At 38.4% G+C, this 25,732-nt stretch overlaps 1 protein-coding gene across 4 annotated transcripts in view; it reads left to right on the forward strand.

Annotated features, from left to right (window-relative positions):
* Window positions 1-100: 100 nt before the first annotated feature.
* The window catches only part of LOC113533440 (ERC protein 2), a 213,545-nt gene continuing 187,913 nt past the window's right edge, over window positions 101-25,732 (forward strand). For 2 of the 4 annotated variants that reach the window (XM_053236363.1, XM_053236365.1), the window contains exons 1-2: window positions 101-1,134; window positions 13,577-14,002. In XM_053236363.1, the coding sequence (XP_053092338.1) occupies window positions 469-1,134; window positions 13,577-14,002 (1,092 nt within the window). In that variant the 5' untranslated portion in view covers window positions 101-468. Of the gene's footprint in view, window positions 1,135-13,576; window positions 14,003-24,511; window positions 24,584-25,732 lie in introns of all 4 variants that reach the window. The other 2 variants (XM_053236366.1, XM_053236364.1) reach the window with 2 other exon arrangements.

Below are 25,732 nucleotides of genomic sequence, written 5' to 3' on the forward strand. Positions count from 1 at the left end.
CATTTTATGATGCCAACAAAAGTTACATACAGTGACAATTGGTTTTCTTTCTTTCTTTCTACAGGTTATATAACAGATGACCTGAGATCTTTCACATACCTCCAACAGTAACAGCAAAAGTCTCTGAGTAAGAAAGAGCTATATGCTGCTGTGACACACTAAATAGTTCCTCTCCTGCCAGTAACTTAATATGAGACATGATGATGCAGTTGCTTTCAGGCCTGTCATGGTATTGACAGAAAGTTCCACAGACAAAGATGATGTTTTGATGAAGGTGAAATGAACAAAATAGATCTGATAAGAGTGTTGATATTTTCAGTTAACCTGACAGTTTAAGCAGCAAGCATTACAAGCTTTTAAATGAACAAATGGTTCCCTGTGACAACAGTGTACCAAGAAAAAAGGAGACAAACAAGTGAACAAGCTTGAAGTTTCATGTGGGAACATCTCTACTAGTTAAAAACCATAATGTATAGTAGTTCACAGTCAGTCGGCCATGCTGAGGCTAGTCCACTGCATTCCCCCCATCTCCATTCTTCTCCCAGAATGGGCCACCGTCGGGTAAATGCTGGCAGAAGAGGTAGCGAGTGTGGAAGTGGCAGAAAGACCCTTTCTATGGAGAACATCCAGTCCCTTAATGCTGCCTATGCAGCCTCTGGCCCTGTCTACGTGAGTGATCATGAGGCTCTTGCCTCCACTGCCTACCCGAAAGGCACTATGACATTGGGCCGCAACACAAGCCGTGGAAAGACTGCCATCCTGGGCAGTAGCCCCAACATCAGCTCATCCTTGGGGCATCTTCATTTAGATTCAGTAGCATATGGAGATCATGGAGCCGTGCACCTACTCCCACAGCACCAGTGGCCTTCTTCACCACTGTTGAGACAAGCTGTGCGAGGTGTGGCCAGAAGAGAAGGAAATCCCCTGATAGAGCACCTAAGGGAATTGCAAATGGATAACACCATGTTCCGGAGAGAGCTAGACATGAGAGACAGCACTCTTGGTTCTTCGGTCAGCAGTATCAAAACCTTCTGGAGTCCTGAATTAAAGAAGAAACGAGGGATGAGAAAAGAGAGTGTGGCAAAGACATCCATGGGGAAGGAGCAGATGAGTGTAATGAAGGACAAGAACCAGGTAAGAATCCATAAGGCTGCATGCACATACTGTATAAAATGAATTACTATCTATAGTTTTTTTTTTTCAGGGTTTATGTGAACTTGATAATTTATTACAAACATATGTTCTAATACAGTTGTCCTCAAATCCAGTCATGGAGACCCACAGCAAAAATGAATGATTCAGCTCGTAAAGGGCTTAATAATTATCTGATGAGCTGGATCAGGTAGGCTGAGAGTATGAGAAACTCCACATGTTCTATGGCTCTCCAAGACTAGAGCTTAGATCCACTGTTCTACTATAAAGACTTTGAATTTGCCCACACATACAAGGTATTCAGAAAGCATTCAGACCCCTTCACTTTTTTCTCATTTTATTAAATTACAGCCTCACTCTAAAATGGCTGTAATTCAGCTCTAATTGCTATAATTTCATTTAAAAATAGTCTATTATGAAAAAGCCTAAATAGGTTTTGTAAATGCTTAAAAAATACATATAAAAAAAAACACATTTACTTATAATCAGACTCTTTGTTCTATGCTTTGTTGAAGCCTTTTGGTAGTGATTACAGCTTTCTGTCTTCTTGGTTATCATTTTAGAAACTTACCTGGATTTGGGGATTGTCTCCCATTTCTATCTGCAGAACCTCTCAAACTCTGTCAGGATGGATGGGAGGCATCAATGTACCATTATTTACTGGTCCCTCCTGAGATGTTCAGTCAGGTTCAAGTCCATGCTCTGGCTGGGCGTGTCCCAAAGCTACTCCAGCATTGTCTTGGCTGTATATTTCATGCCACTGTCATGCCCCATTGTTGTGCCCCATTCTGATTGGTCTAGAGCAGCTGCTGCTTAAAAGCCCTCAAATCCCTGCTGCTTAAAATCATCCCCACAACCATAATGCTTCCACCACCTTGCTTCACCTTTCTTCATGACCAGGTGATGAGCAGTGCCTGGTTTCTTTCAGATGTAGACTTTGTATTCAGGCCAAAGAGTTCAATCTTGGTTTCATCAGATCATAGAATCTTGTTTTTCATTGTCCGAAAGTCGATGACAGCAGGTTTAGGACAGCTCACGTGTCCTCAAAACTTGACTTTGAGGACTCTAGTTGGTGACTGTAGCCTAAAAGGCTGATTTGTGAAGTGCAGAGATTGTTGTTCTTCTGGCAGGTTTTCCATCTCCCATCTCAGGAGTTCATGGTGTAGAAACATCTCAAGGACATTTAATGCAAATGACATGTACTTTTTAAAAATGTACATTTAATACATTCACATGCTGTTTTCTTTATGAAGCATTTTTTTTTGCAGATTAATGAGGAAAAAGTAAAGTTTGCATACTTTTTGAATGCACTCTATCAGATCATCCTTTTTTAGCATTCCAACGCATCAGTTAAAAACACGTCTGGACACAACAGGGTTACAGATAGCAGGTAGAATTCTGAGCTTGAGTTATTGTCTGTGCATTATTTCACTTGTTCTCCCCATGTCCACATGGTTTTCCTTCAGGTACTAGTTCACTGGATCTCAATTTGTGGTGATTCAGTTTAAGGACTGCATACTAGAAACACACATGATCCAAATGACCTATGTTTTTAAACTCATAAATCATAAAAGAAAAAAATCATAAAAACAACATTTTAAACTCTGTGGGGCATTACATTCCCAGGACTAAAGTTAAGTCCACAATAAAAGTGTCAAAAAGTAGATGCACCATTTTTGTAGAGTGCTTTTTACAGGTTAGCATTGCCAGGGAGCAGATGGCACACACACGTTTCTGCTCTGAGCTTTAGCACTAGGTTTGATCCATGATGCTCCTAAACTCCAAGGAACCCTTATACTTCCATTCTACATTCATAACAGCTTAATCATTTTGCATTGTTTTTCACATAGTTGCTGAATAATAAGCCTTGAGTTTTGGAAATGCTTTTAAGTTGAGGTTAACAAGTCTCAACTCTAAATGCTCTGAGTTAAATAGGCACTTTGTGCTTCTCTGATAGCAGCCTGTGCCAAGCTGCATGTTCTCTTTGTACGTTGCCATGGCAATTATGTCCTGAAGCCTGGTATTTTACTGGCATTCTTTTAGTGAAGAACTTTGAACTGTAATTGGTACATATCGTGCTACTGAGGTGTGGGTGGCTTGATGATTGTGTTTGTAATTTTGTCTTTCCTTCTGCAAACAACTGGCCATTTTCCTGTTGCATGAGACAGCCATGATAGTTAAGGTTCTACCCTGCCACCCCCAGTACAGACCTAGGCATACTCAAGATGTCACTGACTGTTTCAGTTTTACCCTTTGTTAGTTGTGTACTGATATTGACAATGGATATAAAAAGTCTACTTACTTCTGTTAAAATGGCAGGTTTTTGTAAAATAAAAGAATGACACTAAGATAAATCATGTCAGATCTTTTCCCACCTTTAATGTGAAATTGCACAAATAAAGTGAAAATAAATCCAAAAAAAATTTTTTAGGAAAAAGAAAATGTACAATAACCTAGTTGCATAAGTGTACACATCCCTAAACTAATACATCATTGGAGCACTTTCTGATTTTATTACACTACTCAGTCTTTTTGGGTAAGAGACTATCAGCATGGCACATCTTGTCTTGGCAATATTTTCGCATTCTTTCTTGCAAAAACATTCTAGATCAGTCAAATTGTGAGGGCGTCTCGTGGAGTGCTCGCTTCAGGTCACCCCACAGAGTTTTAGTTGGATTCAGGTCTGGGCTCTGGCTAGATCATTCAAAAACATTGATCTTCTTTTGGTTAAGCCATTCCTTTGTTGGTTTGGATGTATGCTTCGGGTCACTGTCATGCTAAAAGGTGAAATTCCTTTTCATCTTCAGCTTACGAGCAGACACCTGAATGTTTTGCACTAAAATTGACTGGTATTTGTAGCTCTTCATGATTCCCTCCACCTTGATAAAAGCCCCAGTTCTGACTAAAGAAAAGCAGCTTTGAAGCACGATGCTGCCACCACCATTTGGTGTTCTTTTTTGTGTGCCAAATATAACTTTTGGACTTATGGAATTATACCTTTTGGAATTGGTCTCATCAGACTATAACACATTTTGCTACATGGTTTGGGGTGATTTAGTTGGGTTTGGATGTTATGTGAAGAATACGAGAGATTGTTGTCACATGCAGAGAGTAATCAGTACTTGTCAGTTATTCCTGCAGCTCCTTTAATGTTGCTGTAGGTCTCTTGGCAGCCTCCCTAGTAAGTTTTTGTCTTGTCTTTTTGTAAATTTTGAAGTGATTTTGTTTCATTCATGACAGCTGTATGATAGTTACTTTTGAACATGAGATTGAATGTGATTGGTTCATCTGAACACAGCCACATGCCCAATTATGAAAGGGTGCGCACACTTATGCAACCAGGTTATCGTAACTTTTTCAGTTTATAGTGAACCAAAACAAAGTATAATAAGAGAAAGATAAGAATTTTAGCTTTCATTTCCTAATATTTACATCTAAATGTGTTAAACAACTTAGAACATGGCTCCTTTGGTGGCAGACCACCCAATTTTTACGTGAGCAAAAGTATAGGAAAAGATAAAGTAAATTAAAGTAAATAACCCTTAATATTTGGTTACATTTGACCCATTGATATCACCATTCTTCCAGGCTTGTAACACAACTTCTTTCAGTTGTTGTTTGTTTTGGGAAGGTTCTCCTTTCAGTCTCCTCTGTAAGAGGTGAAATGCATGCTCAAATGTGTTAAAGTCTGGTGATTGACTTGGCCAGTCGAAACCCTTCCACTTTTTCCCCTGATGAAGTCTTTTGTTGTGTTGGCAGTGTGTTTGGGTCATTGTCTTGGCTGCTTGATGCTTGCCTCCCTATTAGTTTGGATGCATTTCTCTGTAAATTGGCAGACAGAATGTTTCTGTAGACATTTGAATTCATTCTGCTGCTACCATCATGAGTTAGATAATCAATAAAGATTAATGAGCCTATTCCAGAAGCAGCCATGCAAGCCCAAGCCATGACACTGCCTCCACCATGCTTGACTGATGATCTTGTATATTTTGGATCATGAGCAGATCCTTTCTTTCTCCACATTTTGGACTTTCCATCACTTTAGTGGAGGTTAATCTTGGTTCCAGAACTTTTGTGGCTCATCTCTGTATTTCTTTGCAATTTCCAACCTGGCTTTCCAATTCTTACTGCCGATGAATGGTTTGCATCTTGTGGTATGGCCCCTGTATTTGTGCTCTCACAGTGTTCTTTGTGTGGTGGATTGTGATACCTTTGAACCACACCAGTGGTTTCTTTTTTCAGGACATTCCATATTGTTGTAATGCTTGTGTAAAGGCTCTGATTGATTTTCCCTCTTTTCTCAGCTTCAAAATGGCTGGCTTTTCCCATAGATAGCTTTAAGGTTTTCAGTTTGCTTGGTTTATCCTTTTTAACAACAAAGTCTTCACAGGCAAAACCCAGGGCTCAAATGAAGAGTAGACATTCAGAGCTATTAAACAATTTATTTAAACAATCAGTCTAACAGGGCACACCTGGGCAACAAGAAAAACCTGTCAGTCACATGTTCCAATATTTTTGATAACCCGAAAAATGGGTGGGTTCAAATAAAAGGTGCCATGTTTAAAGTTGTTTAACACATCTAGATGTAAATATTAGGCAATGAAAGCTGAAATTCTTATATATCGTCTTATATTTATCTTTTCAACCCCAAATGTGTTCAGTGTATAGCAAAAACAAAAGAACTGACCTTGCCATTCAAACACATTCGGATGAGACTGCATGTACACAAGGTGTAAGGCTGTGCCTGTGCCTTTATTTTGAATTTGTCTGGTTGGAATTAAACAAATCAGGGCTTAAAATGCAGGTGAGACATACTGGTTCCAAAACGGGTACAGAATACTGTCACCTTGTGTTATTTATATGCACTTGATCATTTTCTCATGCTATGACAGATAAATAAGAGTTATATTGTATTGCAGTTAGTGACCTGTTATTTAATAAAGCCTATAACAGTTCTGTAGTAGTAGCTGATTAAAATGCTGCAAAAATATTTTTTAAATAATATTTTTGGTATTTAACATGCTGTATTTAAAAAAAATAATCCAACTAATCCATTCAAAAAGAAAAAAAATGATAGATTAATCGATTATCAAAATAATCATTAGTTGCAGCCCAACATTTCACAGGACACATAAATGAGGATGTCAAAATGTCTGATTGCATGTGAGAGGGTATTGCTAGACATTTTGGAGCTGTTACTCTTACTTCAGGTTTCATTTAAGTAGCCAGTTAAAGGGCTTCTGTCTGCTTTGCTGTGACTCATCGTTTAGCAATTCAGCCAGGCTGTCTGCTGACAAAACACTGATTTAAATTGAATCCTTGTATACAGATCCTCCTTTCACATTTTATTTCTCTTGGGAGTGCACTGGCAGTTATTTACATGAGTTTGTTTATGATTCTTAACAGCTGTGAATAAGGACTAGCGTTTGGAAAATCTTTGGAGAGAAAGACTTACTCTCTAAGTAGGAATGATAATCTGTCGGTTTATTGTGATAGTCAAAGAATTTTCTGATTTACCCAACAAATTTAAGCTATTACCAGGGCATGCAGTCCCTAGTGTATACTGTAATGCTGGATAAAATTTGAAAGACAAAAAAATACATACACTATATGGCCAAAAGTTTGTGGGCACCTGACCATCATACTCATATGTGGTTCTTCTCCAAACTTGCCACAAAGTTTGAAGCACACAGTTGTACAGAATGTCTTTGTATGCTGTAGCATTACAAATTTCCCTTCACTGGAACTGAATTCTGTTCCAACATGATAATGCGCCTGTGCACAAATGAGATCCATGAAGACATGGTTTGCCAAGGTTGGAGTGGAAGACCTCGAGTGGCTTGAACAGAGCCCTGACCTCAACCCCACTAAACACCTTTGGGATGAACTGCACCCCAGGCCACCCCAGACCTGACATCAGTGCCCAACCTCACTAATGCTCTAGTCCCTGAATGGGCACAAATCCCTATAGCCAGGCTCCTAAATCTACTGGAAAGCTTTTTTCAGAAGAGTGGAGGCTGTTAGAGCGGCAAAAGAGGGACTAAATCTGGCATAGGATGTTCAAAAAGCACGTTATGGTCAGGTGTCCACAAACTTTTGGCCATATAGTGTAGGTAAATTTCTCCATGTATGATTGTGGCATGGCACAAAATATGGTTGCTATATAAGACAGATCTGCCTTATAGCAGAACATTTTAGGAGTGGAATGCAATGCTATTCTTCGTATCTGTATTTGGATTTAAGTGGGCATTGCCTAAACTGGAAGTTTTTCTTTTTTTCTTTACTTATAATTCATTTTATAAAGAATTATATAGTTGGTTCTATTTCCCCAAATATAAAAAACTAGTAGCCTAAACTACCTCAACCCTGACCATGTAGTTACTAAGGATGAATGAATGAATGAATGAAAGCTGTAAATACATGATTCATGAATAAGTACTAAATGCAATCTTTCTTTGCATAATCATGGCTGCTCGCCCACATCAAAGTAAAAAAAAAAAAAAAAAAAAAAAAAACCTGCAGCAAATTTGGGTGTATTGGCCCATAGTGCCTACCAGTGACTCCACATCATTTATGAGAATTTTAATTTCAATATTCCTCCACTGAATTTATTAACAGCTTCAAAATGTGACAAACGAAGGCAGCACTTCCCAGCTGTGAAGCTGAACTCTTTTTGAACATATAGATCTGAGTCTTCCCTGTGCAGGAACAGTCAATCCATTACAAAAAGCACTGTCTCCTGATCCTCGAGATATATCTTACACAGCTTTGAGGTGAGTCAAAGTTCTGAAAATGTTTGGAAGCAAGACAGAATTATGAATGCTGTATTTGGAGCCTGATGACTCTTTCACAAGATTATGTGGCTTTTTGAAAGGTGATCACATTTGAAACAAGACTATCACAATAAACTTTGAACAGAAACCCACAATTGAGGAGGAAATCTAGAAATGGAGATTGCTGTGGTTTGGACATATGTGCAGGATGTACCATAATGACATCGTTGGAGGCAAAGTGCAGAGATCAGAACAAAAAAAGGCTGTCGACCTGAGGGATTGAAGAAACCATGAATGCCACCCTTAATTGCTAGAGTAATTACTATAATAATAGAATAACAAGATCCTTAACCCACAGTAAATGTACTAGATATATGCTACTGTTCAAAAGTTTGGAATCACTCATGCATTTGTTTATCTAATAAGTTGCAACGTGAATAGAAAATTCATTGACAAGGTTAGAGATAAGGATTTCTGCTTGAAATAACAATTTAGTACTTCAAAATTTGCTTCCATCAAGGAATCCTCCATTTGCAGCAATTACGGCCTTGCAGGATTTTGCCATTCTAGCTGTCAGTTTGTTGAGGTAATCTGCATCAATTTTATCATCATGCTTCCTGAAGCACATCCCACAAATTTCCCACTTAACCAGCACCAAAGCTCCCCCAGATCATCACATTTTCTCCCTCCACCATGCTTGACAGATGGTGTCAGGCGCTCCTCCAGCATCTTTTCATTTGTTCTGTGCCTTACCAATGTTCTTCTCTGTAATTCAAACACCTCAGTCATAAATGTGTCTGTCCATATGTCTGTCCTATCTTTTTGCCAATGTCTGTGTTCCTTTGCCCATTTTAATCTTTTCCATTTATTGGCCAGTCACAGATACAGGTTTTTCTTTGAAACTAAAATAATAAAGCTGCTTGAGGATCTATGAGGCATCTGTTTCTCAAACTAGAGACTCTGAGATATGTATGGTCCTGCACAATTGTGCACTGGGACCTCCCACTTCTTTTCCTATCCTGGTTAGAGCCAGTTTGCGCTTTTCTGTGAAAGGAATAGTACACACCTTTGTAAGATATCTTCAATTTCTTGGCAATTTCTCATATGAAATAGCCTCCATTTTTCAAAGGAACAATTGATTGATCAGTTTCTGAAGATAGCTCTTTCTTTCTGGCCATTTTGAGACCATAATTGAACCCACAAATGCTGATGCTCCAGATACTCAAGTAGCCAAAAGAAGGCCAGTTTTATTGCTTCCTTAAACAGCACAGTGATTTTCAGCAGTGCTAACATAAGTGCACAAGGGTTTCTAAAGATGAATTAGCCTTTTAACATGATAATTTAAGATTAGCTAACAAAGTGTGCCATTGGAACGCAGAAGTGATGGTTGCTGAAAATGGGACTTTGTATGCCTATGTAGATATTCCATTAAAAATAATAATCATTTACTACATTAACAAAATCTAGAATGTTTTTCTGTTCAAACTTTTGAATGGTAGCATATAGCATAGTACAATTGACATGAATAGGCTGCATTTCATAAAAAGAAAAAAAATCTTAATAGCATAAGTACTAACTTTATTATTTACAGCAGCATTTAAACCACAGTTTGCACCTCATGCAGAATGCATTTAGTAGGCGGTCCCAGGTACAAATTGTGTAATGAGGTACAGCCTTAGTAGAATGTTAACGTCAGATATGTAATGATCACTTCCGTTTTGTGCTCCACCTCCTTGTTTACATGCAGTCCCCTCTGAATGTGTTCGAATGGCAAGGTCAATTCTTTTGTTTTTGCTATACACTGAACACATTTGGGTTTGAAAAGATAAATATTAGATGATATATAAGAATTTCAGCTTTCATTGCCTAATATTTACATCTAGATGTGTTAAACAACTTTGAACATGGTACCTTTTATTTGAACCCACCCATTTTTCAAGTGATCAAAAATATAGGAAAATGTGACTGACAAGTGTTTATTGTTGCCCAGGTGTGCCCTGTTAGACTGATTGTTTAAAAAAATTAATAGCTCTGAATGTCTACTCTTAAGCCCTGGGTTTTGCCTGTGAAGACAAGGCATTTGTTGTTAAAAAAGATAAACCAATATGAAGACCAGAAAGCTGTCTATGGGAGAAAAGCAAGCCATTTTGAAGCTGAGAAAAGAGGGAAAATCTATCAGAGCCATTGCACAAACAATGATCAGAGCCAGTACAACAATTTTGAATGTCCAGAAAAGGAAAGAAACCGTTGGTGTACCAACAACCAGACATCAAACAGGTCGTCCAATGAAAACAGCAGTAGTTGATGACAGGAACATTGTGAGAGCTGTGAAGAAAAACCCCAAATCAACAGTCAGTGACATCACCAACAGCCTCCACAGGGTAAGGGTGAAGTTATAGCAATCCACCATTTGAAGAAGACTTTGAAAGTAGAAATATTGAGGCCATACCACAAGAGCCAAACCACTCATTTGCTGTAAGAATCAGAAGGCCAGATTGGAATTTGCAAAAAAATAATACAGAGGTGAGCCACAAAAGTTCTGGAACCAAGCTTAACCTCTGCCAAAGTGATGCAAAGGCCATAGTGTGGTGAAAGAAAGGATCTGCTCGTGATCTAAAACATACATGCTCATCAGCTGCTTCTGCTATCTGTTCTAATACCTTTGCTCACCTAAAAATTGGGTGGTCTGCCACCAAAGGTGCCATGTTCTAAGATTTTTAACATATGTAGATAAATATCAGGAAATGAAAGCTGACATTCTGATCTCAAACCCTAATGTCTTCAATGTATAGCAATAACAAAAGAATTGGCCTTGCCATTCTAATACTTTTGGAGGGGACTGTATATCTGGCCCAGAGACACTGAAGTAGAACATCCATTCATCCTCAGTTACTCCTTCATTGTGCTGAATCCGGGGGCCTATCCAGAGAAAATTGGGTGCATAGCATGAATATGAAATGAAGTGACTTGTGGCCAAGTATGGTGACCCATACTCAGAATTTGTGCTCTGCATTTAACCCATCCAAGTGCACACACACAGTAGTGAACACACACCCGGAGCAGTGGGCAGCCTTTTTTTGCTGCGGCGCCCGGGGAGCAGTTGGGGGTTCGGTGCCTTGCTCAAGGGTCTCACCTCAGTCGTGGTATTGAGGGTGGGAGAGAGCGCTGGTCATTCGCTCCCCCCACCTACAATCCCTGCCAGACCTGAGACTTGAACCCACGACCTTCAGGTTCACCTTCGGGTTGCAAGTCCGACTCTCTATCCATTAGGCCAAACCATGCACATAGAGAGAACAGGCAGCACAGCCAGTAACCCAAGCTCAGCATTGAACCCTGGACCCTGCAATGCTATTACGCAAAGCACATTATTCCCTCAGCTAATGCTCAATTGATCGGGATGTCTCTGCCAAATTTTGTTTTCCTTATAGGGTAATAATTAACATTTAGATGAGTGGAAATCATTAGGTAAAGCATGCATTGCATCAGCTGATTTTACACCAAGGCATCTCCACCTTTAACTTTTTTGCTTCCCAAACATCTTATGCAGTTGGCCTTGGATTCTGAGGTGCTGAAGGTGATAGTAGGATGCTGTTGCTTTATTTTCAAATTATCATCAAAGTTTATTATAATTATCATCGAATTATAAGTTATATTTATATTATTTATAATTATAAATAATAATTATTATTTTTCCCTACTTTCTCATCATGCTGTCAAGCTTTACGCTTTACTCCATCAGAACCCTGCTAATATGCTAAAGTCTCTACTGACATTGTTCATGATGAAGATGGTGACACACACAGCTTGTGCCAGATTTTTAAAATTTGCCCACAAATTCACATTAGAGGTTCCCAAGGGTGATAGTCCCAAGGGTGATAGATTTTATTTTGCTTAATCTAAGAGCTATTTAAAGATGCTAAGTGTCATATTGCAATGATTTTCAGTTTGCCTTTGCTTCTAAATGCTTTTTTTAAATATATATATATATAGTTTTATTTAATGTATAATCAAACTATAAAATGTGATGGGACAGTCCTCTGTGTCGCTTAGTTAAATAAGACAGGCAGGCTGAAGAAAAACTTTTTTTCTGTTTTTAAATTATTATTGTTTACATTAAAAACTGAGTATTTTGGTACTTTGCATTAGATGAATTGTTTACATTACTTCTCTTTACATTGCCTCGAAATACCACCACCCACAGGACATGAAAAAACTTACTGTAAGCACTTTTTGATGTAAAAGACTACTGCCACCTATTGCAAAGTCTGTGCTCTGCAAAAATAGTAATATTACTATCCTGAATACCACTTTACTTTGCAAAGCTTTTTAGTGTAGTTAATAATTAATAAGCAAGCCTTGTTCTATGGACTGTGCATTCCAGAATTGTAGGCATATGCAGCTGATTATTATTACATTATGAACAAAGAGTGAAATACTACTTTGAGTAATGTAATATTGTTTATTCAATTCCAAGTAGTTTTCATATTTCACAGAACAAAAACATTATACACTACTGTACATTATCATTAATCGTTTATATCGTTTGTTTTTATATCTTATTGACACAGAAAAATGAAATGCCAGGGATTTTATGATTATTATTATTATAATGACCAATAACAATTTTCTCTTTGATGCCTAGCTACGCTTAAAAGCGTCTTTTTAAAAGTGTGTTCCTGCAGGTTTAGCTTAGCAATCGTAAAAGATAGACGAAAAGGACATGGTTGCCAGGTGACGCTTTAGAGGGCTTCTGAGGCCTTTGTTGGTGAAAAGATTTCCATTTAAAGGAACATTAACGTGAGGACGCATTTCAGCTGTAGAAAAGTGCTTAATTGCTCTCAGGTCAAGCAACCACTGGATCAAAAATAGTTTTAGGTTTTGAAATGCTATTAAAATGCTGACGTTTATTTCACATATAGACTGATTTATTTATAGTATTTTGGGAATTCTTAAAAAAGCATCCTGCTTATTTTTAGTTATGTGCCCACATAATATGCACTATAAGGCTAAAGGTTTGTGGACACCTGACCATCACACCCATATGTGGGTCTGCCCCAAAGTTTTGCCACAAAGTTGAAAGCACAAAATTGTTTGGGATGTCTTTGTATGCTGTAACTTTAAGATTTCCCTTTGCTGGAACTAAGAGGCCCAAACCTGTTCCAGCATGACAGTGTTCCTGTGCACAAAGCGAGCTCCATGAAGACATGGTTTGCCATCATTGGTGTGAAAGAACTTGAGTGGCCTGCACAGAGCCCTGACCTCAACCCCACTGAACACCTTTGGGATGAATTGTAACGCTGACTGCAAGCACTCGACATTGGTGCCCGACCTCACTCTTGTGGCAGGATGAACACAAATCCTCTCAGCCATGCTCCAAAATCCAGTGGAAAGCTTTTGCAGAAGAATGGAGGTTATTATAATAACAAACAGAAACTAAATCTGGAAAGAAATGTTCAAAAAGCACATATAAGTATTATGGGCAGGTATCCACATACATTTGGGCATATAGTGTAACAAGCTATGCTGGGAGACCTCAGGTTTGTATCCTATGTTTTTTTAGGCCTGTGGATGTTGGTGCACCGTTGCCACATTTGTTGTTCTGTCTATCTATCTGTCTGTCTACATTAATATTCTATATTCTGCTTTCTCAGCAACTCCAGATGACCATCCAGGCTTTACAGGAGGAACTCTATACCCAAAGAGACTTGAATGAGCTCCTACAGCAAGAGAACAGCGCAAGCTCATTAGGTTCACCCACTGACCGTTTCCCTTACCTGGAGCTCACCGAAGACAACTTCCATTATCTCCAGGCTGAGCATGAGCAGCAAACCAAGGAGCTTTTCCTTTTTAGGAAAACTGTGGAGGAAATGGAGCAGCGCATGAAAAAACAGAAGCAGGCACTGAGTACCCGGGACGAATCTATCAAAAAGTTGCTGGAGATGCTTCAGGAAAAGGGTCTCGCCAGGTCTGGGCTGCCTGATGAAGAGGGATTGAGGGTCTGCCGTGCTGAGGACACGCTGGGTCATCCGGGGGACATTCTAGAGCAGAAAGAGAAGGAAAACAAACACCTGAGAGATGTGAGTTATGCGAGAAAAACTATTAAGATTGTTACACTAGCCTGCATAGCCTGCACTAGCCTGCATAGTTTGAAGTTTTCATCTAGCTTAAATATCAAACCATTAATAAACTGGATCAGGTATGTCGAGAGTAGGGAGAGCTACAGTGCTGTGCTTAAATATTCGCCCCTTTGAACTTTTACACATTTTGTAGCATTACAACCTGGAATTGAAATTAATAAAATTGCTGCTAGAGCTACACTGGAGTGGTTCAAAACCAAGAATCTTAATGGCCCACTCAAGAAGAAGGGGTAAAAAAGATGATCAAGATATGCAGCTGTAATTGCAGCCAATTACTTCTGCAAGGCACTGTGCTGGTTTAGAGTTGAGAAAGTGAAAATACGGGCCCTTGTAATAGCATAGTCTATCACAGTGATTTCTGATCTTATCAAAATATTCTATTCTTTTCTGACAGGATGTTGGATAATGTGATTAACAGGATACAAATAACCTCACTGTCAAGAGGAGGTTTATTTTTACACTCTAAATCTTCTCAGCCTGTAGTGTCTTGCCTCTGTGAAGAGGTCTGGGACATGCATAACTGAAGCCGTCTTTGCCAGTACGAGCTGTTACTGATAAATTCTCGTATGTGTCACCTCAGGTGCAAGAACAGATTAACATGTATTTTGGGAAGTCATTTTAGTGCAGTTTCAGAGCCTAGCATTAATGTTAATTACAGTGTGTGTGTGTGTGGCTGATGCTTATCTGGAGCATAACTACTATTGGAGGTAAGTTGGCAGTTATACGTGCTTGCTGTTTTAGTGACCTTTTGACTGTTGTTTATACAGCTAATATACAGTGAATATAAGCTTGTGATTAATGATGCAAAACACTCCAACTGATTCTTAAGAAGGAATTGTGAAATGGTGTTTCTTTACTTTTCTGGGCCCTGGTGGAAAGTGGAAAGAATGAAAGATACAAATAAGGTGGGAGAGAGATTGTTGTACTTGACTTGTACTGTACCTTCATATAATGGTATGCTATATAAAAATCAGTCTATAATGAATGTATTAACTAAGCAGCTCATAACTCAACAAACCTCAACAAAGATCTAAAGTATTAAAGTAGTAATACTCCGTAATTGCATGTGTTTGTATGTTTGTGTTTGCCATATACACTACAAGTCTAAAATGATTTCTGCAGTATTTCTATATACCTCACTATTACTTGCACAGTCACTGAGTGAAAATCATGGAAGAACGCTTGGATAAGAAACAGCTTGATGCAATCAAGCTCATTGGTAGTTGGTTTTGGTTAACTGTGGTTCTGCTAAGTTGAATTTGTTGAAGGTTTAAAAGGCATTGTTGTTGTGTGTGTGTGTGTGTGTGTGTGTGTGAGTGTGCTGTGGCTGCCTTGGTAGGCGATACAGACATTTAAATTGGCAATTAATGAGAGAACCCAGGACAGCAGTAATTATATCTCTGAAACACCCCCTCCTTTCAACCCCCCTCTCTGTCTGCCATCTCTTTTTGCTACACAACAGGCTTTGTTAAATTTTAAATAACCAGAATATGTAGAATAGCTAACAATGCAACTGGGTAACAGTATATCTATAGTTCATGCTAGTGTTCAGATCATAAAGGAAAAGTCTAGCCATAAACACCTTAAATATTTGAATATTGAAATATGTGCAATTAGGTGCTAATTTGTCGGCTGGTGTTAGATTTTCGTTATTCCTGACATCGCCCTGATATCACAGGGAGACATTGTTAGCACAGTTACAGTGTTGTTTAAAAGGAGAAAAAAAAAATTAAGGAATCTCAAAAATAAGGGATAACAGTCAGGTTTCACTGTTCCTAAAAACAAAAGAGCCAGCTCCTAAAAAACGAAAGTGCAAGAGCTTCTTTTCTCCACCATTGCACGATGGTGTGGATGGCAGTATTAGCATGAAGTTTGAAGCTTTGGTACCTGATCTGTTTGAGCAGAGTGTATAGATGATGAGTTGAGAGAGCTGGACAGACTAAAGCGCTGCTGCATCAGTCTCTTTAGGTAGTGATGAAGCAAGGGCTAAATGCCAGTGGTGCTGCTATCAGTGGATAGTTAAACTACACTATCCATAATGTTGTTAACCAGTATGAAAATAGACCAACATGTCCATGGAAGAAGTTTAAACTGAAAACGTCAACTCAGAGTTTCATTATAAAACAAATCTTGAATGTCATTGAAGATCACTTGGTAATTATAAAGCTTAAACTGCAATCGTTTAAGATGATTTTTTCCTTTAATATCTATAGTTAAGAGCTGTTGCTTAGTAACTGTCTGCTGATGGATGATGCTTTTGTCAAATGGCTGATATGAAAACCATGACTTATAATCCATATTTGTGAGAGAAAGCCTTTGAGGGAAGTCTTTAGAACTCTAGTGTTTAAACATATTAATGGTACTACATGATACCTATTGATGCCTCAGGAAATGTGTCTGGGAATTGAATAGATGCGTTACTGGATATGAGGGTTAATTATTCAGAATTTGCTAAATGAATATTGTCTGAAATTATCTTTCATGTGATCTAAATAATCATAGTTCTAAACAGATTCTTGAAGGACCCCACAATTAATAGAGATCTGAGGTATTAGTTCATGCACTGACCACTGTGTGGCAGTATTTGATCAATTTTGGGTTAAATTGCCTTTTCACTTGCTTGGTACATTAAACCGCAAACATTTTCATGTGGTGTGTCCTGTGTAATTTACAGCCTATTTGCAGAATAGCTGTAAGATTGACCATGCCATTTGGCATTGGTATTATCTTGCAAGTGTGGTTTTTGTTTGATCACTTTTAACAAAATCTGTGAGTGTGTTTGAACCATGCTACAGTTGGCTTAGTTTAACAATTAACTGAGTTTATATTTTTTATGCAAAAAACAAGTTAAACTTAGTCTTAATTGCACTGGAAAACACAGCTTGAACTTTTTGGTGCAGTGTTCTGCTTTGAACTCAGCCTGCTTTTGAAAGCTTCTCTTCATGGCTTCTCTCCACTTGACTGCTGATATCTTGCTTTCAGCACATCTTGTCATGCACCACTCAGCCTCTGAAGAACAAAGTAGATCTCAGAGTACCCTGCTCCAGAATGAGTGTTTTGCTGATCTGGAAACAGTGGCCCAACCCGAGGCTTAACTTCAACTCCCATGCAGAAAACCACCAAAAGTAGTTTTGGATCAGTAGCGAAGTGAGATTTCTGTCAACAATTCCCATATCCACTGGTCTTTCCCTTGGGTATGTATGTTTGCTTTCTTCTTCTCGAGAGTGTGAAGGCAGGCATGATATGTTTGTTTCACACCCACTCACACACTTACCCAGACATATAGGGTAAGTGGTTAAAGTGGATCCAGGAGCTGAGTGACTTTAGCCGGCTGCAGGATCTTGGTGGACTGTAGAAAAACACTTTTCAACACGCTTGTCTGAGCGTGTGCAAAAGGGTCTGAGAAAGGTAGAGGCATGCAAAGAGAGCACATGTGTGTCTGGAGAATGTTTTGGATTGAAGACTGAGAGATGTTTTACCAACAGACTTCTGTTGCTTGCATAGTAATGACAAGTGATTTGAAATACAGCAGGATTATCTATACAAAATGTACTAATTAGTAGAAATGTAGCTTACTGGTACATAAGCATCTGCCTCCTGTGTGAAATGTGTTGTATATGTAGATTGTTTGAGAGTATGGGAATGAAAGAAGAAAATAACAGTATCCATGTTGTAGTTTTGAGTTATATCTTGTAATATAACCATAAAATATAATTTTACTAATATTATTATTATTATCACATGAAGCAGGTATAATATGGACTGAATCCTAGTGAGGCCCAAACTTAGTATTTTTTTTTTCCAATGCACACGAGTCATGACTCATTCCACCTCTTTGCTGTTTCCTTATGAGGGTTAGCATCCTGTGACTATGTGAAATGCAGAATTAATGTAATGCATTGTATTATGAAAATGAAAAAAAGACACAACAGCGAAACCTAAAACACCACAACAAATTAAAAAAAAATCCACATCAACAGTAATTCAAAACTTAAAGGGTAGGTCCTGATTGCATATCACACGACTACAGCACGTGTCAAATGGAAAGCTAGATGATGTTTACATTAGGAGGAAATATGAACCTAAATGATTCTACTAATGCTTTTATTCGTTTGATAGTCATACACTGTGTCCAATCAGCAATAAGCATGTGATGTTTAATGAGGACCTTTCCTTTCCTTTTTGAGTTAATTTTGATGTGTTTTTGAATTTGCTGTTGTGTATTTGGTTTTGTTGTTGCGTTTCTGTTTTGGTTTGTTCAACGTGTTTTGCACTTCTTCCATACTTCTCTATGTTTTTTGGCTGCCATCTCTCTTCACCTCTCGCTTCAACCTCAGGATGTAGAGTACCTCTTTCCCCCCAGTGATGGCCCTTTTTTCTTGCTTCTTGTTTTTATCCGGGGTTTTAATCTTTTGGTTTGGAAAGTCTCTCAGTCCTGGCAGCAAGGCTGATACACAGTGCAGAGGTAAATGTCCCATTAAGTAAAAGCTCTCTCTAGAGCTTGCCTGAGCCTTGTTTTTTGGGCCTAACCTTGATGTTCTTGGGAGAAGTGTGGTTTTCAGTCTGACTGAAATTTCAGTCCCGCTTCAACATGCTCAAATGAAGAAAATGTGGGAACATCGACATGTCAGCCAAGCTGTCCATTAGTGTCTCTCTCATTCTTTTATCAGGTCCAATCTGTTCACAGTTCTCTTTTTCTTCTCCAGTTCCTTCCTATACACTAAGGTGTTTTTACTCAACTCATGCCTGCAATGAGAGGTGAAACATGTGCCAATTCATTCTAAAATACTCAAATGCAAGTAAAAGTGATTTGTCTATTACACAAGCTAAGAGGCAATGTGTGTGTGTGTGTGTGTGTGTGTGTGAGAGAGAGAGATCCTAGGTGGGCTCAGGCTGTGTGTGTGTGTGTGTGTGTGTGTGTGTGTGTGTGTACCGAAGTAGTATTTTGTAAAAAAAAAAAAAAAAAAAAAGGTTCTCTGCTTGATCAGCACATTTACTTTGTACCTGCCTTCAATGCCTGCTGTTTTATGACAGCAAAAACATTCCCCAGACTTCTCTTCTCTTCTCTTCTCTTCTCTTCTCTTCTACCTGTACATGAATCTCACTTTTGTGCAAGTGTGTAGGTTAGGAGCAGCAGGGATATCTTGGATGAGAGATTAACTGTGTGATTTACTGTGTCTGTTGTAACAGGTTTCATATTTTGTTTAATCTCTAGCCTCTTTAGACGGATCCCTTAAAAGAGCGAGAGGGAACGAGGGATGGAGCACCTTTATGCTTTCTGTTTCAAGCTCTCCACTAATGAAGAATTTTGGCTGTAAATGTTCAATTATGTAGTAAATGCCAAAGACATACACACACAAGCTCCTGAGCCTGTGTATCATGGTCTAATGGTTGTACAGAATGGAGAGGAAAAGTATCAAGTGTTTTTCACATTCCAACCTTTAGCTGGTAGCCGATTTTACCTAAACTGTCCTTTGGGCATGTGGTTTCCTTTCTGGTTCTTTGGTCACTTCCTGTCTGGTGCATGATGTAGACAATATTGTATAGTAGTTCATAACGTATCACAGTACTCAAATGCTCTCAAAAAATGCTCATTACATATTGTTTGGAACAACAAAAAAGTATTCTGCCTTTTTAAAAGTATTATAGTAGTGAAAGACTATTTTGGTGCTGCCATTTCTTTAGTAGAAGACAATCGCTTAAATATATTTTTAATGCAGTTTTCATCTCAAGATTCTTTAAGCTACTGGTAGTGCTGGTAAGAACAGACCTACAAAATACTAGACCTAGAATACTATAAACAAACACACGTGCACACACGCACACACACACACACACACACATATACATGCACACATGCACGTACACACAGATAGGCAAAAACGTGGATTACTCATGTACAAAAACATAGCTTTTCCCCTTCCTGAAGCTCTCTCTACATGTTTTTGGTGCAGCTCCTTTGAAGACCCCTGTGACAAGGATAATCCGTTTGATCTGGATAGGTCAAAGCCTTTCTGACAGGACTTAATCCTCTCGCTCTACTCCTGTGCTAAGATGGCAGATACATCGAGCTATGCTGTTCAATCTCTACCAGTTCCTCAAACCAGAAAAAAGATAGAAGGAATCCTAAACAGTGAGGTCTGTACCAGATCTCTCCATCATTGGGTAGGTGGGTCAATGTCTGTATGAACAATAGAAACCCCAGAGGCTGAACTTTGACCTTCAGGTTAACAAGGTTTTGATTGGTATATGAGCTTCTTAAATGGTGGAGCATGGTAAACCCTTGTAATTCTCAGTAAAGGGATGGGTGCATGGCCTGAGGACAGGTAGTGGGATAGGCTGTGTTCTAGAAAGCCTTTACTGAAGACTATCTGTTTTGAAATCTCTATTTTTTTCTTTTAGGAGTTTCTTAAGGAGTTTATCTAGGGTAGCCCGACACAAAGATAACACTGAAAGACACAATGAGGTTGAAATGATCTCAGTTTTTACATGTATCCCTATAACAAAAGAGAACAAATGTACTTTATTTCAAAATTGGTCAGGAACCAGATTATATCTGTACAGTTTTATTTACAAGTGAAGCATCTTTTGTTAAGAATGTTGGCATGGGCTAATGGTTTTTCCCCCTTATATCTTCTTTGGAGTATTCTCATTAAGTATACACCACAGTTATCAGTCACTACATATTCATATTTTGTATAATCATTTGTCTCATGTAATATTTTGCATTGGACTGGCAAAAATATTGCACAAGACAAATGATTATACAAAAATCATTACAAACAAAGAAAAATGCGTATTAATTTAGTCTCTTTTGGCTCTTCCACCTTTTGATGGACTGTTTGCAAAACATGTGGATTTCAATTTGTGTGTGTGTGTTCTGCAGAGTGTGTGAGTTAAGTGGAAGGCATTTGAAAGCCTTCTTTGAGCTGCTGACAAGCACAGTTATCTATAGGGCAACTTTAGATCCTGGCTGTCAATCAACCCTAGGGAGGTGAAAGGTCATTACCTATTGTGGTGCACCGTGCAAATGAAAAATGAGCCAGAGAAAGAGAAGCAAAGATGCTGTTCTCTGGAATAACCCCCCCCCCCCCCTTTTTTTTTTGGTCAGATTAGTTATACCTGCACCAAACAAAATTCACTCATTGAAATTTATAATTTCACAGTGGTTGAGATCTGCAGAGAAATGTGATGTTCCACAAAAACTCTAGCACTGAATGTATTCAGTCTTTGCTATTATGATGGCTATCACCTCCTAGTGATGAACTGTACGTGATGCGTACTGTACACCAGTGGTTCTCAAGACCAGTTCTGGAAAACCCGCTGAGTATATCCTGTTACAAACACAAGCCCCAGTCATCAAGCTCTCTAGGATGGTGGTATTTAGGCAGCAAAAACCTTAAACTGTGCAAGGATATGGGCCCCCAGGATCACTGATACACTATTGAAAATCCAGCACTAATCGCATGATATGTTATAACCAATAAACCAATTTATACCACAGTCCTGCTGAATTCTCAAATTCTCAAAGCGTTGATTAATTTTCCATAACATCATGGGTCTAAAGGAGTTCTGGCTGTAATTTAAATGATAGGTTTTTATTGATGCACTCACTCTAATACTTTATAATTTCTATAGTAACTCATTCACAGGAATTTGTATGTCTCCACAATAATGCAAGGCTAATAATAACCCAGATAGAAAACACAGTAATCTAATGCTAGAGTGTTGCTATATAAAAAAGTATAATTGGTGATATGGTAAGGCTTGGAGACATTTATTTAAAATTTATGGAAGCAGTCTCGGGTGTCAGTGCATCATAACTGTCATTAAGTTTTCCACCACAGGAAAGTCGTCTTGGTTATATTACTTATATTAACTTGTAAGATTACATACAGTTAGGTCTGGAAGTATTTGGACAATGACAGTGTTTTTGTGATTTTGCCTTTATACACCACCACAATGGATTTGAAATAAAACAATCAAGATGTGATCGAAAGTGTAGACTTTCAGCTTTATTTTAAGAGATTCCACAAAAATATGGCATTTACCATTTAGGAATTACAGCCATTTTCAACAAAGTACCTCCATTTTCAGGGGCTCAAGGGTATTTGGACAAAGTGACATAACTGTAAATATAACCATAATTTTAATACTTGGCTGAAAATCCTTTGCAGTCAATAACTACTTGAAGTCTGGAGCCCATGTTCTCAAAACTCAAATTCTGAGTTTCCTCCCTGGAGATGCTTTGCCTTCACTGCAACCACCTTCAGTTGCTGCTTGTTTGTGGGTCTTTCTGCCTTCAGTCTTGTCTTCAGTAAGTGAAAAGCATGCTCTATTGGGTTGAGATCAGGCAACTGACTTGACCATTGAAGAATATTCCATTTCTTTGCCTTCAAAAAGTCTTGAGTTGCTTTCGCAGTATGTTTAGGGTCATTGTCCACCTGCACTGTGAAGCAGCGTCCTATCAGTTTTGTAGCATTTGGCTGAATGTGAGCAGAGAGTATAGCCCTATACACCTCAGAATACTGTGGAGAAGGTAGGCTTCAGATCTGTCATGACACTGAACAATTACTATAGAAGAATGAGGGATAGTATGCAGTATACAGTATATGCAATCAATTCAGTATGTAAGCCACCAAACCAATGTAGCATGCAGGAAACCACTTAAAGTGTCAGTAATTTAATAAAGTTCAACCACTTCATATGGTAAGATGGTAATATATAATTAAACTAGCTAGTTTGTAAACCTTACCACCATTTGCTGCAAAAGCAAATCAACACATATGATGGACGATAAAAATTAGCTGGTACATGAGAACCGAACCAACATTTTTCTAGCAGTATAATTAGGCATACTCCAAAGACAACCATTTTTTTTTTTTTTTAGAAATAGTGTACCTTTTATTTTTAAAACCAATTCTGAAACAGGACAGAAATTGTAAGTATAAAACGACCATCGTTAATACCAACAAACCAGTACAGATTTAAGTGAAATAATGTGTGTTCTAGGATGTAATCAGCAAAACGTATATAACAAATCACTGACATGTAGGTGACGTCATAAGTACTTACATAGCATAAATTACAGCAATTTTTGTAATTTACATACAACATTTACATACTGGAGAATCAACAAATATAAAATGATGTATTATGACGATAATAAACCACATACTATTTCCAAACAACCAATGTAGGGTACATTTAAGTCATTCAAGGCGTTTGAAATTAAGTTAACAAGTATGCAAGTAAAGCAGAAAACAGAACAAATAAATTAATGTATGCATGTATGAATGCAGTCTAGATTCAACAGATAAACATAATGTCCATTACACATGTTAAAACCAGTTTATTTAAGTTTGTATATTTGCCATTAAATCATAAAGTACCAATAACGCATTACAAATGTCATTTTATTTATTTTTTATACCCAGTATATGTGTATGTTAGCAATTGTGTGGGGGAAAACAGTGTTTCTCATTTAAAAGATTGATTTTACTCCAATACTTTTATTCCAGTTTATCTTTGTCTATGTCTGGCTATCAGCACTGGATGCTCTTCAAAATAAGCTCAAAAGCCACGACAGTCCAAAATGAAATCAGATTCTGTTTTTTTTCTACTTCTTGTTGAAGATTTCTTACTTGGTCATTTTTGCACTTTTTCTTCATTCCCTCTTTATGATTGGTCAATGCTTAAAAAAACACCAATTATGCTAATGACACATTGATCTAAAATTACCAGAGGAAAGAGGAAATGGGGAATGACAAATTAAGTGACCAACATACTTTTTCCCCATAATTTGGGAATACATTGCAAAAAACGGACAAATAACAGTTAAAACCAGACGCACAGCCTGAAAACTGGACCATTGTCAATGTTAGCATGTCCAGCAGGTGCATGAATTTACTTTCTAAAGAGCAGGTGTACTGCAAAAGGAGCTGCTTATTGTGCATGTGAATGTGTGTGTGTGTGTGTGTGTGTGTGTGCGTGTGTGTGCGCGTGCGTGCGTGCATGACTCACGTTAATTATTGATATAGACAGACAGATTGCACATTTGCCGGCAGCATGTGTTATGAGAGCTAGAGCACAGTGACCGCTGACAGAGCAAGAGAACGCGAGATGCTTAGAGACAAGAGACTGTAGTGGAGAGAGAAGGAGAGAGAGAGTAAGAAACAGAGAGATGCACCTGTAGCTGTGCATTGAACAATCAAAGTGCTTAGCAGCATCAGTGTGGGAGAAAGAGGGAGAGATAGGAAGGGTCCTGTGATTCTTAGAGACAGAGATGCAAATTGGAACAGAGCCTGAAGAGTAGACCCACAGCTTATTAGTCAAGAGTTAGACAGGGATAGTGTGTGAAGGTGAAACAGAAATTGGGACAGAAAAACAGTGAGCTGGTGTTTAAAGATGATGAGCAGGCAAGCTTGTTTCTATCGTGTTCCTCCTCAGGAGCTTCATAGGAGAAACCAACAGACAGATCTACCCAAGAGCAAAGCCTTACACAGTGTCATTGACATGAAGGTAAGAAGGTAACTTTCTTGGATGGATATTTTCAGAGATGTTTGAATGAGTAGCTATTAATCATTACTGTTGATGTTGAAACAGTTGAGGTTCAATTGGAACTGACATCATTTTAAAACCATGTAATGCTTTAATAATGTGGTTAAAAATGAGCAAAATCGTTCCTGTTTTGATTATTACAAAAGACAATGCCAAGTTAAAGCTAGTTCTGAGAAGTTTAGGCTTCATAGAGGTATCAGATATGGCTCAGGTTTCCAGCCAAGGAGAAAAAAGCGGTCTGTAGATCATAGGGAGTTTGCAAAGTGCTGGTAATAAAAATTGTAGACTGCCATGAACAGCTGACACGGATGCATATCATTGACCTGGCTAACTACAAAGTGCTGGAATCTGGCTTTCTTATACTTCATGACAGCTGCCATTCTCCTGTTATTAATATAGTGAACATAAATATAGTTATGAATAGCATTTATCAAAGTTTCCTTCTGAAGCTTAAAATAGAGCTATGCAGTGACCACACAAGTTTCTTACTGACCAAGGATTAGATATTAATTCTCAAATCCCATCTTTAAACATCAGATAAACTGCAAAACCAAACTTCTTGCTAACACAATTCACCAAAGACTAGTAAATGAACAGAGGACAGTTTGATGTCTGTCCATATGGTACTGCTTGCTAGTGAAGGCCAATGGCAGGAAGAGCTCATGTTGCTCTGCTTAAAGAGAGCACACTTATTCAATTTGTTTCAAATGTCACATATGGAAGCTTTCATTCTGTGTGCTGACTTTGAAGTCAGTGCTGAGCTGTGAAAAAAGGTTACCCACTTCACACACTCACACTCGCACCCACACATACACTTCCACACATATCTGTGGTAATATCTCTTGATCCATTTAGATGCCTGGTCCTCAGGTACATCATATCATTTTTAAACAGCTTTTGTCCGTGCTTGTTAAACACATGTAAACAGCAAAATCATATGACCGAGTCTGGACACACAGGGCTGCGTAAGAGACTGGTTTCTATGGTGATGACTCAGTAGAGCTTGTGTTATGTTCGCTCTTGTTCGTGTTTGTTTTTTGAAACTACACTCAAATGTTCTGGATATCCATGGATATGAGATGTAGTGACTTTAAAGGCACCAGTAGGCAC

This window comes from Pangasianodon hypophthalmus, chromosome 8, assembly GCF_027358585.1.
Source record: "Pangasianodon hypophthalmus isolate fPanHyp1 chromosome 8, fPanHyp1.pri, whole genome shotgun sequence".
NCBI lineage: Eukaryota > Metazoa > Chordata > Actinopteri > Siluriformes > Pangasiidae > Pangasianodon > Pangasianodon hypophthalmus.